Source organism: Plodia interpunctella, chromosome Z (assembly GCF_027563975.2).
Source record: "Plodia interpunctella isolate USDA-ARS_2022_Savannah chromosome Z, ilPloInte3.2, whole genome shotgun sequence".
Classification (NCBI taxonomy): domain Eukaryota; kingdom Metazoa; phylum Arthropoda; class Insecta; order Lepidoptera; family Pyralidae; genus Plodia; species Plodia interpunctella.
In genome coordinates, this window is record NC_071324.2 from 7118741 (window position 1) to 7134960 (window position 16220).

The 16220-nt window shown below is 35.7% G+C and overlaps 2 protein-coding genes across 6 annotated transcripts; one reads left to right on the forward strand and one right to left on the reverse strand.

Moving 5' to 3' along the window:
* Nucleotides 1-990: 990 nt before the first annotated feature.
* Nucleotides 991-7942, forward strand: zyd (zydeco). 5 transcript variants are annotated; one of them, XM_053768261.2, is made up of 10 exons: nt 991-1213; nt 4080-4262; nt 4628-4815; nt 5010-5196; nt 5277-5342; nt 5395-5750; nt 6123-6285; nt 6388-6489; nt 6713-6834; nt 7191-7942. In XM_053768261.2, the coding sequence occupies exons 1-10, from the start codon at nt 1195-1197 to the stop codon at nt 7416-7418; spliced, it is 1614 nt and encodes a 537-aa protein (XP_053624236.1). In that variant the 5' UTR covers nt 991-1194; the 3' UTR covers nt 7419-7942. The 5 variants fall into 5 exon arrangements, with proteins under 5 accessions (XP_053624236.1, XP_053624233.1, XP_053624238.1 ...); XM_053768258.2 differs by lacking the exon at nt 991-1213 and adding an exon at nt 1243-1543; XM_053768263.2 differs by lacking the exon at nt 991-1213 and adding an exon at nt 1243-1486.
* Nucleotides 7943-9030: 1088 nt separating this feature from the next.
* On the reverse strand, nt 9031-16058 carry LOC128683218 (sodium-coupled monocarboxylate transporter 1-like). Its single transcript, XM_053768594.2, has 13 exons — nt 15804-16058; nt 15571-15730; nt 15250-15367; nt 15095-15162; nt 14725-14879; nt 14508-14648; nt 14157-14375; nt 13946-14073; nt 13598-13740; nt 13260-13447; nt 12863-12983; nt 9566-9712; nt 9031-9128 (listed from the first exon to the last, which is right to left on the reverse strand). Exons 1-13 carry the CDS (start codon nt 15983-15985, stop codon nt 9066-9068), a joined length of 1833 nt encoding a protein of 610 aa, XP_053624569.1. The 5' UTR covers nt 15986-16058; the 3' UTR covers nt 9031-9065.
* Between the last annotated feature and the right edge of the window lie 162 nt (nt 16059-16220).

Consider the following 16220-nt stretch of genomic DNA (forward strand, 5'->3'; position numbering starts at 1 on the left):
GGGAGTGGGAGTAGGAGCGGGAAATGGGAAGGAGACACGTAGTGGTGGAAACAGGATGGGACATATTGCAAAAAACATGATGGCACAATATGTAGGAAACGGTACTTTACATTACATAGCAGGAAGCGGGATTGGACAAGTTTGCGGGACGAGACTCGCAGCGGGAAACAGAAAATTGAAATATATATTTTACCAGTCTTACAGAGTACGAGATAAAATTACTGAGATTTTGCTATGAAATTCAAGCCGATGAAGCCCCGGGCAAAAGAAGTCTTTAATATAGTAAAACAGTAGAAAAAACTATTCTGTACATTACATAAAGAAGCGGGAGTGGGACACGTAGCGGGAAATGGGATGGGGCGAAAAATACATTGGACAATTTGTAGGAAACGGGACAGGATAAGTTTCGGAACGAGACACGTAGCGGATATCATAGCGGGAACCGGGGAATGAAAATGAACTAAAGATGACAAAAATACGAATTTGAATCGTAGTAATAAATAAATTTTAGCAGTCTTAGAATACGCGACAAAATAATAACTGACATTTTACTTCGATTCCTTTTAAGAACTGTGAAATACACGAGTGTAAAGCGGCGGGCAAAACCTAGTCGCTAATAAGGGTGAAGAGTTACTATTTTTTTTCTTATTGTTGATCTATGTTAAAATCAGTAAAAAGACAATACAAGAAATAGTCATTTCAGTCACTTGTGAAAATGCCAGGAGATAATGCTAGATAATTGCGTAGGTACGTAACTTGTTTATTGTAATTTTCATTTCAATCATTTTCAGTCCCTTGTATATGAGAGAAAAATCATCACAGTTTACAATTAATATCGCATTCGCATCATTGCAATTTCAATATATAATGGAATGACCTTTATCAATAAGCAATCAATGAGTATTAGCGTAAGAGTTGGATGCATTGTTTGTTAGATACGAGGCTCCTGGATGATGTAGCGAGGGGGCGGAGTGGAGCTGGATCGCGATCGCGACCGAGTCACTCCCGCACTGCGCCCGACCGCCGCCCGACGTACCTACGTGTATTGTATGGAAATATATAATTGGCCCCCGTATTCTTCTTTTGACGAGCTCTCCGGCGGGTCCATTATGTCCGTTTGAGTGAGCGGTGGCATTCGGACGCCGGTGCGACGTCCTCGGCTGCCTGTGTCGCGCTCCACAACACCTCGGCAATATGAATACCTCCGACCGAGGTACCGTTCCACTCTTACATTTAAAACCTCGGTGACTTGGTCTCCAGTCCTTGGTGCCGGCCGGTGCGGCCGCTGGGTTCGCACCGGCCAAGGTTATCGAAGGAGGTCGGAAGTGCGTCTAATTCCCGGTGAATGGCTAGGTCACTTAGTAAGTGAATCCAATGGGTTAGGGAAGAAGATGGGATCATACCTCGGAGTGCTGAATGTTCATAGTGAGTTTAGTGCTTCGTGGTTTGCTGTTTGCAAATGATCATCTTCCGCAGCCATCTTATTGTAAGTATGGAAGAATAGGAAGAGGATCACCAATCGACATGGTTTATAATATCACAGGTATAAATTATTTTTACTCTTTATTATAAACACTGATAAATATCATGTCAGGTACTGCTTATTTGAAGAGGCATGGCACATGCTACGACATCACGGGCGTGGCTACCGAAGCTCGTACTACAATACCCTAACGTACCTAATGACCTTTCTGAAAACGAATTTGTGTCAATTATGCTTTAATGTACTTCTGTCAGCCGCACCTTCGCTCGCTCGAATGAACAAAAGGACTAACCTGCCACAATAGAACAAATAAATAAACATCTATTTTTTATACCTATATACTTATTTAAACCTAACCGTCGCATATGACTGTAATAACATAACATAACTTTCATTATTGAAATCATAAATTTGCCTATAATTGTGAAGGTACCAATAAGATCAAGGACTATAGAAACCGTGACATCGATCCATAATATAATTGACTCCGGAATTGTATTTGCGGCATTTCTTAGCAAGATGCTGACTTGCGTCTTCAATATCTGAGTGCTCATACACCTGTCTACTACAATGTAAACACTGTATGACTTTCTAACATAGTAAAATATTTATTTATATATATTCTTTGCTGATGGCTCTAATAGGTATGCCGTAGAGAAGATTTGTCCTAGTGATTAGTCGAATTTACTTGATGGTCATTTGATGTGATTAGGCCGCTTCGTGAAGTTAGAAGGGGAGGCATGAGCACCGACTCGGCGCCTCATCCGGTCGCTCCTCGCGCAAATTGTCAATTGGTTGTCGTCGCCTCAGGGCTGCCAGCGAGCAAGGTTGCTGTGTCGTTCTTCACGTGATTTGCCGGACACACCGTTGCTCTCCAAAATAATAATCTGTCACTACTTTAGGCATCATATTGCTTCCTTTTTTTTAACAAAAAATCGAATAAGTTTATTTGTTTAAGTATAGAAACAGTGTTCAAATCGTATTCAATGAAGAGGAAACTTATTAATTATTTAAACGCATATTCACCAAAGAAAGTTCGGTTGAACCTTGTAGTTTTAAAACTGTAGTTCAAAGATGGCTATCAAGGTTAGGTAAATCGAAAGCCGACTTATGCGACGTTAATGCGGACTTCCTGTCTTCTTTGATCTGTCAATTTCCTTCATATTGCACTTGGAGACGTGCGACGCTAAACGAGACAGTCACGCACATTTTGACGCAAGCCGCGGAGTAGGAGTGATCTAGTAGCGGAGAACTTTTTTGAAATCAGTTAATCTAGTTAGACATGTTAGTGCAGTGGTCATTTGAGACAATTTGCCCACGATTTGCTTGTTGACTTTGCAACAACTGGACAATTGTTGAACACGATTTTAGATGACCGTAGGAAGTGTCGGCGTTAATTTTGAGCAATATGGTTATTTTAGTCAATAGTACGTAATAACAAAATACAGTGTAATTATAACTGAACGAAATTTTGTGTATTTAGTCAAATAAATTGATAGAAAGTAAACGTACATTAGACAGTTACATTGTTTCACTATGCATGTGGAAGCAATTAAATATTAATCTGTAGATAAAAACACTTTTAGTTGAAGAACACAATAAAGTTACAAAGTCACCACTCGAGCAGGAGGAAATAATAGAGCGGCATTCAATGCGGAATTACATAGTTTTATTTTCTTAAAATCACTCTTTTCCGTAATATTGCTGGTTTTGATGAGCAAATTCAAATCAATTAAGTTTTTATTTTCATATTAAATTTTCATAACATAAAAAAACCTATTAGAGCATTTTTTGGTTCAGTATTGTGTAGAGACAGTAAATCAATTGACATTGATACGGGTTAACAAGGAGGTCAGAAGAGTCCGTGTCCCTATAACATGTACTCGTACAATAGCATTGGCTCCTAAGATGTAATCATCTTCGAATAAACGTTATTCCCATTGTGCTACATTTACGACATAAATCTCTTTTATTTGTAAAATTATCTTCGAAGTTCAGAGAAATTAAGTAACCCTTATGTATATGTTTATTACGTATATATACGTTACGTTACATATATGTTACAGTTAATACATATTTCCAGAACTTTTTAAATGAGCAATGTAAAATCTGTATTTAGTATAAGTTATTTCTATGTTTTATGTGTGAGTTAATTAAGTTTAAGTATTTCCAAAACAATTAATTGTATCTTACAGAAAGAAAATAACGCTGAACCAGAATTTGTTAGCGAATGTTAGTAGTAATAAAGTAAAATTTTACGTATTATGTGAAAATGTTGGTTATTACAGAAATCATGTATTTTTGGTTAACTAAGTTTAATGACTTCAGCTGTTATTTATATTATGTAGGTTTAGTGTACAATTCCGTATCGCAAACGAACGATACATGTAATTTAATTACGATAACTACACGTATTTACGATAGTATTTACTGGATTAACAACACTTATAAGGAGAATTGTCATTATCTAAAAGTATTTACTTCACTGTTGATTCACTTGCATAATTTTTCGCTACTCGGGTACTGTTCTTTAAGTTATTTCATAGCAGGTTCTGGTAAAAGTTAATTTGGTTAATATTTAGTAAAATTGTTCCAGAGGTGATAGTGCGCAACTGTACGCCGCCAGCCATCGACGACTTCCCGGCGGGTTTGTTCACGGAGCTCCAGAGACAACACGGCGCCATCGTGCTTCATGCTTTCATCTCCATCTACCTCTTCATCGCGCTGGCCGTCGTCTGCGACAAGTTCTTCGTGCCTGCGGTCGATAGAATATGCCACGGTGTGCTAAATTACTGGTTAATAAAATTACTGGTTTGTATTGTTATACAAACTAGTAATTCTGTTTACTGCGACACTATTTTGGTGCTTTTTAAATAACGATTAATCCTAGTAAATATCAGTACCTTCTTCTTTAATAGGAATCATTGCTTTTTCAATGCTTGGTAACCCAAGATCTGTAGATCTTGAGTTACCGACCGTTATATTTAGACAATTTATTAAATAAAACAATTTACTAAATAACAGTGCAAACTGCATCATAATTCGTTGCATGGTTTGAAATAATAGACAGACACGATTTTTTATACTATGTTATGGTGATTTTAATATTATCACATTAAATTCCAAATTAATACTTTTCAATAGCGTTGAACATGACGAATGACGTAGCGGGCGCTACTTTCATGGCCGCGGCCACGTCGGCGCCCGAGCTGTTCGTGAACGTGATCGGGACCTTCATCACGGAGGGTGACATCGGCGTGGGCACCATCGTAGGGTCTGCAGTCTTCAATATTCTGGCCGTGGCGGCCTGCTGCGGCATCGGAGCGGGGATGGTACGATCTTTTTCTTATTCATGGCCAGGTGAAGTCAGTGCTCATGAGTTGAAGAAAGAAAAAATAAGAAATTAATAAAAATAATAACAAAAATAAAATAATTAATAAAATAAAATAAAATGAATTAAGTATCTCATTATACGTTAGACTGATTTGTTCTCAAGGATGCTTAAAATAACATCTCGCAATTTCAGGTGGTACCCCTAGATTGGTGGCCCTTGACTAGGGATTGCCTGGCGTACGGGATCACGGTCTCGATACTTATTTGCATAATGCACGACGAGTACGTGCAGTGGTATGAAGCGTTCTTACTGGTACTGCTCTATGGAGTTTATATTTGTATCATGTATTACGACAAATCTATCCAAAATTTCGCAAGAGGTAAGAGTTTCGGCGCAAGATTATGAATCTAATCATATGTTTTATGATATATTTCACTCAACATTCTGTAATTTTTACAGGAAGTTGGAAATGGATTCATAGTATGGCAAATAAAACAGATGAAAAGCAGGACGGTAAAGATGGAGGTATGTAAGAATAGATACTTTGAGTTTTATTTCAGTTCTGTGTATAACATAGACCTCATTTTTACTATTTTAGACGCTAAAGAGAAACGTGCTACTACAGGCGACAAGAATGAGTCCCTCCCAGAACACCATCAGCATAATGGCAATCTTAAAATCCCCATAACAACTATTCCACAAAAGGATATAGATCTTAGGTTGTCGAACATTGAAAAAGCAGTGATTCCTGTTAAAGAAGAAGATACTGATAAAAATGTTAATGAAGCAGATTCTAAAACTAATGATATGGAAATAGGTATACCAGAAGAAAATGCTAACAATACTATTACAGAAGAGTCAAACAAAGAAACTGCGGACAAATACGAACATTCACTATGGAAATGGCCAACCGGAAGGAGCTGTTTGACCAAGGTATTTATGTATACCGTTTACTAGAAAATGTAGTGCATGAGATCATATGATATGTCACATACATATATAATATTTTCGAGGCTTTCTTCCTTATTCAATAGATTCAGTTATATCTTTAAGTATTATCATAAGTATATTTGATCAGATTTCAACAGCTTGAGCTAATAACATAAATTTAGATCTTGTTACCGTGACAAAACGATAATTGGAAAATGATAATTGCTATGACGTACATTCGAGCGGGTGAGCATAGATCCGAATATAGAAAGGTGTCATATAACACATTCCTCAAATTGAGGATACGCTGCAAGGAGGAGGATGACATGCATTTTTTTTAAATGTAATTATATATACAATTTCTTTTTCTTACAGACCACTTGGATTGTTACTTGGCCTATTCACCTGGTATTTTTATTCACTATTCCCGATTGTGAGAAACCACGGTTTAAAAATTGGTTCCCACTCACATTTATGATGTGCATCGTTTGGATAGGATCGCTTTCTTATATTGTTGCCTGGATGATTACTATAATTGGTAAATAAAAATTTACATCTTAGTATAATATGATATTCGTTTCAATAATCTGTTACTTCAGTTGATAACCTTTGAAAACGATTTTATTTGCTTTGTTTCCAGGTGACACGTTAATGATACCAGACTCTGTGATGGGCATTACTTTCTTAGCAGCTGGCACCTCGGTACCTGAAGCAGTCTCGAGTGTTATTGTTGCAAAACAAGGTAACTAATATCTTCACACAAGAACCTATCTGCGTATATGAATATACGTATAGGAACAAGGTGGAAAAACAAGATAGTATAGTAAAAGATATAGTAGTGTATAACAATAGTATTACAAAAAAGTTGTTTACAACTGTTATCTAACGATTACGATAGTGGTGATTAACTAACATTTTAATCTAACGGATTAGAAAATGAATTGTTTTTTTGTCTTATCTATCAGGCCACGGTTCAATGGGGATCAGCAACTCTATTGGATCGAACACCTTCGACATACTCCTCTGCCTCGGCCTGCCTTGGCTGATTAAAGCGTCGTTGACTCCAGCCGAACCCGGCCACTACTGGGTTAGAAGTTACCTCACTTTGTTATTGCGAATGTTAAGAAATGGCTATGCGAATTGCAGGAACATCTGTTATTATAAATCTAGCCAAGCGAACTGATTTATTATTTAATAGATATACCTTTTTCTTATCTTCTAAGTTTCTTTCTTCTTGTTTTATATTGTTTTAAATTGATCTGTATTTATATTTCACTATATATTCTACCTTCACACTAAAAAAATGGTGTCTGGGAAATTGATTTTCTTACCTTAACTCTGTGTTAAGATGGGTCCGTGAAAAGTGAATAAGCAATTCATAATTTCAATACAATAATTCAATAATTTAATAGAATGTCTAATATTTATTTAAAATTTCGACAGGTGAAGATAAATTCGATGGGTTTAGAATACTCAGCAATATCTCTGCTGTCTACGCTGCTGTTGTTGTACTTGACGTTTTGGTTGAACAAGTTCAAGCTGGACGCGGCGGTGGGGCGCGCCTGCCTCGCCATGTACGCCATGTTCCTCGTGCTGGCCACTCTCATCGAGCTCAACGTCTTCTTCCCCGTTAACATGCGCACGTGCAAGAGAACAGAGCTCAAATCTTAGACCAGTGACCGGACTTTACTACATGAACTGTGAAACGGCGGTGGCGTGTCTACCGCGCGGCAATCATCTTGTGTTAGTTGTAGCGAGGTGTGTTGTTACATCTCGATCTAATTGTCTTCTAAGTACGTACTTTCGTGTGACTTTCTGTCACTTTCGACCTAGCTTTAGATGATACATATTCTATAGAAACCAAAGCGGGAATCATTAATTTAAGTAACAATGAATTAAGATCTAGATACATTAATTGTTGAGACTAAGTAATAAATAAAAAAAAATCAAAAAATGAAAAATCAGTTTCATAAAATTCGGTTCACATGAGAGTTATAATGCCAAATTATATTTCAGAGTTTAAAACTAATTAATTTTATATATAATTATTTTTTTATGGAATCTCATAAGGCATAAAATTAACATTCTGGTCTGTGTTACTAAGAATCTCGCCAATTCTTTTGTTGTACATAAAATACGATAATGTTTTATCAGTGTTATAAGAGTACCTTATTAAATATTTTTATTTGAAATAATGATTTTATTTTCAATCACATACTAACAATATTTTACTCTTTTCTGGTATCAATAATTAACTGTACTATTTTTAACTATTACTTGTCAACGATTGTCAACGATTGATGGAGAAAATAAATGTTTTTTTTCTTACTTTACTTATAATACATTACTCAATATTGTATATTACTGAGAGCTTTTGAAATATCAGATACAAGTGATGTTGGTTGGTCCATTAAAAATAAAAATAGGTTGCACTCCGGGAGTGCCGGCAGAAGCGAGAACTCAACGTTATGTTATCAACGTTATGCATTTTGGCGTCTTACGAATTTTCCATCAGATTACGTGTCCTAACGAGAGTTCTACATTTTTTACCCATCACAAAAAGTGCACAACGCCGCTAAAGAAGTTTTAACTTCAAAAATGGATCGACCTTTAGAACATCACTTAACATCATCAGAGTTATCACCATAAATGCGTCGAATATATCTATTCTTCATCAATCATCTATCATTTCGATTAGATATGTAATTAAATTTGTTGTCACAAAAATGAGATCTTATTAACCAAACCAGCGCACTGGTTAGACCAGAGTTAAGTGGGCAATTACTACTATAGGTATTATTTTTATCTATCTCACATGTCGCGGATTTGCTTATCTGTCCTAAATATTTGCAAAATTATCATGATATGTGATTTTCGTGTCACATTGTAACAAATATCAACGCTTTCGGACCGTTCTACTAATTACGTGCTACGACTGCTACGACTAGCGGAGCGCTACGAAAACAAAAGCTGTAATTCTTGGTTTTCGTAGAGTTATCTCGTAGTAATATTTCGTAGCAGATTTTATTTTCTTACGTAATATTGTAACAAAACAAAAAAGTGTTCGTCATATTTTTGTAAGGTGCATTTTTTTTAATTTTGAAATATTCCACTAAATTGATTTCTTAGTAATGTCATCTCAGTCAGGATATTACAAGGAATATATATATATATATATATATATATATATATATATATATATATATATATATATATATATATTGCCTATAAATAATGTAATAAGTAAATATCACCACGTGCAGAAAACAAGGAAATCAAGAAATAAGTAGAACCACTAGTCAATGATTTTATTACAGTTTAACACGAATTATTCTTGGGTTTTCGAGTACGTCGACTGCTGCCACGACTGTCATCCACTTTCTGTAATTAAATTAAAATACTATTAAATTATCACGTACGCTCAAAATTTGCTGGCTTTTTATTTCTATTGGTAAATAATTCGTATATGAAAGATAAGATTTGTGAAATAGTAATCTTTTTTTTCAATATGTTTGAGACTAAACAGATTGACTTCATCCACTTTCGTGAGTTCGTCCCATGTTCGAGTTCTATTCATACCGTGTGAGTTATACTATCTGGTTGTCATCATTCGTCGTTTTATTCGTTCGTATCCTTTTATTATTAGCTAGTTTGAGAATGCAAATACAAAGTTCATTAAAATCAATAGTCAAGAAAGTCTGAAGGTATTATTTACTCGTTTATTACTTTGAGAGAAGGAGTTGGCAGTTTTAAGTAATGTTTAACGTCGTTTTGTGATATGCATCTAGTAAAAAATATTTTTTTTAAAGAGAATGTACAGTGTAAGCCGTGCGCGAACGCAGATGATCCAGTTCGCGCGCGTGTGAGAGCTCGATGTCGTGCTGGGTGAGCCGCGGACGAGGACAATGGGCGTGCTGTGCCGGCAGCCAGCGGTGGATAACCGGTGTGAGCAGGTCCCGGTGCACCTGTATCATAACAAACACAATATTATACGACGCTATCAAGAAACTGCTAATAATTACATGAAAAAGATTATTTAGTCGTATATACAATGTGTCAGAGTTAATTGCCAGATTTTTTATATATTTGGCACATAACTTGCTCGCTGTTTTTTATTATTTAAGATCAAAGTTCGTTAAAATCTTGTCGCTTTTACAACCACAGAAAAGTCAAAGCAGGGTTACTTGATGTACGTTTGACAATACTTTCTAATATGTAATGAAAAACGAATTATTTAATTATTGCTGTTAAAATTATAATAAAGGAGTTACCTGAAAGTTACTAATAATAAATTTAATATATAAGGACTTGGAGTCGAGCTATATTTTTGTGCCCTTTGCTGTTGAGACGATGGGCCCATGGGGTCCTGAGGCAAAATGCTTTTTGACTGAGATTTCAGTACGTCTCCGTGAGGTAACGGGCGATCCAAGGGCGGGCAGTTACACACAGAGAATTGCCATAGCGGTTCAGAGGGGTAATGCAGCCAGCCTTCTTGGAACCCTTTCAAGTGGCGATGTGCTGAAATCTCTTTATTATTTTTGATTGTAAATATTGTTAAAAAATATGTAATTTTTGAAAATATAAAATAAGTCTAGTATGTTAAATACAATGAATAAATTTTAAATATTAAATGAATAGTACGTGACGACACATGAAATTAAAACTTGACATGGAACATTTACTATCAAGAGAAGAAACCACATTTGATAAATGGAAAACAACACGATCTTGCACAACAACGAGCAAAGCAACCAAGCTTGATTGGCTGCATCTACAAATTATCATTTTCCTGTGAGTATCATTACTCAAATGCTTGGCAGAAATGTTATAGAAGATTTTACTCCAGTGAAGTAAACAGGATTTGTCTTTTAGGGCAAGGCTTTACCGAATTGGTGGACCGATCAATAGTCAAAGCTTAGCTTGGTGCTAAGCTATAATAACCATAAATTATGCTATGCTAAGATACCACTGACTTGTGTTCTATTTGTGTTGCTGCGTCCCAATTTACTTATTGTCTTTGTTGTTTTTAGGGTTCCGTACCTCAAAAGTAAAAACGTAACCCTTATACGATCACTTCGTTGTCCGTCTGACTGTCTGTCTGTCTGTCTGTCAAGACCCTTTTCGTCAGGAACGCGTAAAGGTATCAAGTTGAAATTTATACTAAATACCCAGGTCTACGGTCTCTTCCATCTGGGAAAAAATCGAACTTCGTATAAGTTTGATTAACGCGATTTAACGCGATCAAGAAATATGACCGTTTTTGTCGCATATTTTGCGATATTTTGGGATTTCACAAAGGAATCAAAATTATATTTGTATTTTATTCCATACAAAATTAGTGCATTTTACAAAGGAATCATGAAATTTGGGATAAAGTAAGGGCATTACTATGTCTTCACTTTATCCTAAATTTCATGATTATCTGAATTACCAATAGTACAAATTACCAATTTTTGGATTAGCAGTTTTATATTACATTCAGCAGAAAATAAAATGAATATTCATTTGTAATTGTTCGTTAGCAACTTCACAATTATTTTCCAACTTATACTTTGTTATTGTAACTGAAAGACGCAATCTTACACGTAGGCGAGTAACCATTATTAGTTATTGTATACTTCATCAAAATTGCATTTTTCAAAATTAATATCATTTTTCCTATTATGTTTTTATATTATGATGTTTTTCAGCTTATTAACATATGTTATTATGTTTAACAGCTTCACAGCTGAAATTGACCGGATTTTTATATAATAATCCCTCGCTTCTTGCTGTTTTGTACCTTTAATTTGTATTTGAAACTATACAAAAAAAGTACTCATAATGAAAAAAAGAAAAAGAAAGAAAAAATTGTTTATTTCCACCATAATTCAGATTACAAGCGTTGTAATTATTAAGGGGTGGACTGGAGCCTAAGCTAGGAAAATCCTGTGTTTCAGGAATCCAGGACAATCGCCCAGAGTAACATTTTGTGATCATTGGATATAAGGAGATACATTTTGGTGGAAGTGGGGGACAGGGTTCACATGTGTTTTCGAGTATGCTTGTGTAGGGTTTTAATTTTTTATTTTGTTTTTATGCTTGAATCATACAATATGCATACGAGTTAAGGTTAAGTATGAGTGTGTGACTCTGTGTGTGGTCTCAAGAAGTTTTTATGTAAAAATGTTGTTATACATTTAAGTTTTATATAATTACTTACGTAATATTTTTTACGCAAAGTTTATGAGCAGGAATGTACGGCTTGCGAGGAAATATCACGCAAGCAATAACTAGAGCAAGTGCTGGTCACCAATAAACTTGACCTGGTTGGATTCATTGAGCACTACTCATAGTAGTGACTACTTGTGTATTACGGTAAGGTATACCTACCTGACTATTAATAAAACTGGAAGCAATATATTACAAATTATGTTTACAGTTCTTTCTAGTCTCCTGGCTGTGAAGCATTTGAGTATTTACTTTCTGTTAGATCGGAAGAATTGTCTCCTTAAGGCACACGAAATAATAATGCCACTATTTTAATCCAGTTAAGTACGTGGTAAGGTGATGGCATGCCTTATCGTACCGACGACGACAATATTATTTTCAAGTTGCTCTTATCAATACATATAATAAAAGAATAGAAAAAATGCTGTATATTGAATATATTTAAATAGAAACAAAATTAGGCAATAGAGTCATAGTAACAGAGAAAGAATTTGAAAAAAGAAATCTCGTTTTGCCTGTCTGTTTGTACACGCTAATCTTCGCAATTACTGGACGAATGGCAACATATAGGGTATAAATTATTTTGAGAACTGGAACACCAGATGGAGTATAATGATAGTACACCTAAACTATAGGAAATATAGAAATGACGCCTTAACAAAAGTTATTCAGCCTGATGAGCATTTTCTGTTGAAATATAAAAATCGAATGAATCGAAGTGTCATTTGCAAATATAAATCCAGTTTTTCATTTAGATAGGTCATAGTCATTAACATATGCAATTCTGAAGATAATTAAAACTAGTTGTTCGAGTAATTTGGAACAAATTAAACAAAAATCAAATAGAAATAATATATTGATCTTCTAATCACCTTATGATTGGATCTATAAAAATAAAATCTTACCAAAGCCGGATCATTAGGCTGAGTAAAGTATGAGACGACGACTCCCACAAACACACATACCATCATCCCGACAAATGTGTAATATAAATAACTCAACCTGTACAGGAAGAATGTTCCTGATCTGAAAATAAAAGAGAAAACTTTTCACGTCATCGACGTCGAATTTCAATGAAAAAAGCAATACATTGTTAGATTATATTTGATACAAGAATCAAATCCTCCGGACTGGTTCATAAAATTCACTTTTCACAGTTTCCATTAATTTCATTCTCTATAAATTTCAAGTAAATTATTTCATTCCTATTACAAAATCTTATGTTTATCAGTAGGATACCATAGATTTTTCTTCGACGAGAGGAGAAATGCTCCAATGGTCAAGTAAATGGAAATAAAATACCTGTCAAATTCCACTGTGTATTGCGAAGAAGGCGCGGGCGTACTTGTTATTGTATAATTATCTGAACAACCACTTATTGACACTGGTTTCGGCATAATTACTATATCTCCACGAATCATGGCGGCTTGGGTGCCTATCGATATCCATCCTACCAGGAGAGTCGATGTGAGACCTCCAGCAAGAGCACCCTGAAAATATAATCTTTGGTTGTGCGTTTTGATGATTTTCAGTTGTTTTTATGTAGCAAAGTAATCCAACTACGCTTGTGACCTATATCTTCATATATATATATATATATATATATATATATATATATATATATATAGGTGTTTGTTTACCGTGGCATTGGTCCAAGGCAGAAACAACCCCAAAGAGAATAGACCCAAGAGGCTGCCCGCAGTAATACCGGCGAGGCTCTTGCCGGCTTGTATCAGAGCTCCCATGTGCTCCACAAGAAAAACCAGGGCTACGCAAATGGCACCTATAATAGACCCATTCATTATTTATAAATAAATATTTGAAATTTCACAAAACTAGGTAAATTACATATTTTTGTGAAAATACCAGCTTATACCATGCAAAGAGACGATTCTGTTGAAAATATTGCCAAAGAGTTAACATAATATTAGGTGATGAATGACTTTAGTATTTGATTTAAAATAATAACAGTAAATAAAATAACTAACCAATGACAACCACAATGACCTTCATAATGAAACTCGCAGTACGCTCCGATATAGGCTTATTGTAAGCAGGTCTTATGAGATCTTCAAAAATTACTCCACATAAGGAATTCAATCCAGTTGACATAGAACTACAACAACAACATGTTGGATTATAATTATATTTTTAAGATACTGTCTTTTTATTTGTAGCGTATTCTCACCAGAGTTATACCTCAAGGCAGCACTGAAAACACCACTCATGAAGATTCCCGGCAAAGCTGGTATAGACCCAGTGATCGTCATCACGAAGTAAGGTAGCAGCTGGTCGCTTTTTCTAATAGCCCCGGTCGAAAGAGGATCACAGTTGGCGAACGTTGCGTATATCACCAGCCCAGTGTAGCAACATAGTGATACGATGATGAAGATACCGGCAGCCATTATAAAAATTGTGCTAAAATGTTTAATAGATCAAGTTATTATTTTGTATTGTAATTATATTATTGTAATATTGTAACTATTTTATTGTATCTATTGGATATTTATCTTAATATAAAGAAATAATGTAGCTTTCTACGTAACTTACATCCTGGCCCTCTTCAGAGATGACAATGCTAGACATCGTTGTACCATCGCTTGGTTAACCGAACAAGACGCTAGCCAACTAAAATAATTGCCGAAAACAGTCGACCAAAACGTATGTCTTATAGTTGGATCAGGATCCATGCTAGAATGTAATTTTTTTATGAGTAGCATGTCCTAAATTAAACAAATGTATTTTAAAAGAAAATTATTATAATTACTTGAAAAAATCCAAGCGGTCTCCTTCGTTATTGATTCGAAGAACTTCTTTTACGCCCCCTAGTCTCCAGGTACCATAAAATAAGACAAATATCACGCCAAAATACATGAGTATAGTTTGCAGCGTGTCGGTCCAGACGACGGCCTTTAGTCCACCCTTAAAGTACATATAAATGAACATGTTATACCTACATGTCAATAGTACACGACCAAGCAACAAAGTCTGATTTAGTTGACCTCGATCTGAGATAGTTCTTAGACAAGCAATTTGTTTGATGTAGTCGTAGGGGATTAAATAGGGTCAGATCGGGTCGAGATACATTATTTATACTTACTATCTTTGATCTAAGCTTCATACTATAAAATACTTACAAGGGTAGTATAGAATATGCAAACAATACACACTATGGGTGTAATTAAATGAAGGTTGATCCCGGTTACTGAAAAGGTGAAAGTAATTAAGACATAAACCTAAGTTAAAGTTGTTTTACTGTTAATTTAGGTTTAAAATGAGAATTAATATTTACCTTGACTAAAAGCTAATGCTGGAACATATATAACGATAGGTATATATAATAACATTTTGATTATGAATATTACTGATCCTAGAAGGCGCACATTTTGACTGAAACGTAGCCGCAGATACTGAAAATACAACGATTTTGTCAAGGGTGTCAAACATTTATTTAATATTATATTGTTATTTCAATCTCAAGATGTAGGGTACAAGGTTGTTGCTAACTGTACTTGGATATGAGTATGATATACTTAAAGGAGATTGCCTTTACAAGACAAAAGCAAGTAAAGCTTCGCGCTACGCCGCGATGTCATACGACTATACGACATACCTCATACGTCGATGTAATTTGTAAATTGTAGAAAACGGGAAGGTAAACAATCGCTATCGTCAATGATACTGCCCACTCAGAAAGTACAATGGTCCACAGTTGAGTACCGTAGGTATACATTTCAGCGGGCAACCCCAACAACGAGATACCCGAAATGTAACTGAAAGAATATATTCGCAAAGGTAAACATCAGACATAGTGTTTGATCGCAAGCATTTTAACAATATCGATACCTGGCTATGAGTGACATCGATATGGGAAACATGCCCATAGTTTTTCCGCCCATCAGGTACTCAGCAGTGGTATTCTGCTTCTTTGAGGCGAAGAAGGCAAAGTATACGCCGATGAGGGCTGAGAGGAGCAGCATCGCCCCGAACACGACATAGTCGAGCCAGTCGAAGTATACCACCGCCATGTTGCCCCGTGCGCAGCCGACCTAGCTCGCGCGTCCGTCCACTACAACACTCTGTCTCCATCTCGTTGCGGTACTTATTTGCCGAGCGGAACTGGACGCTATATTTATCCTTGGAAGGATCTCGGACTGGAGGGATGAGACAGACTAATTGACTAGTTACCGGTGTCGACTGGAGCGCATATTCCGGCTGCAGGAGATATTCATTACCTATGTAACTTTTATCCTGAATGGGCAC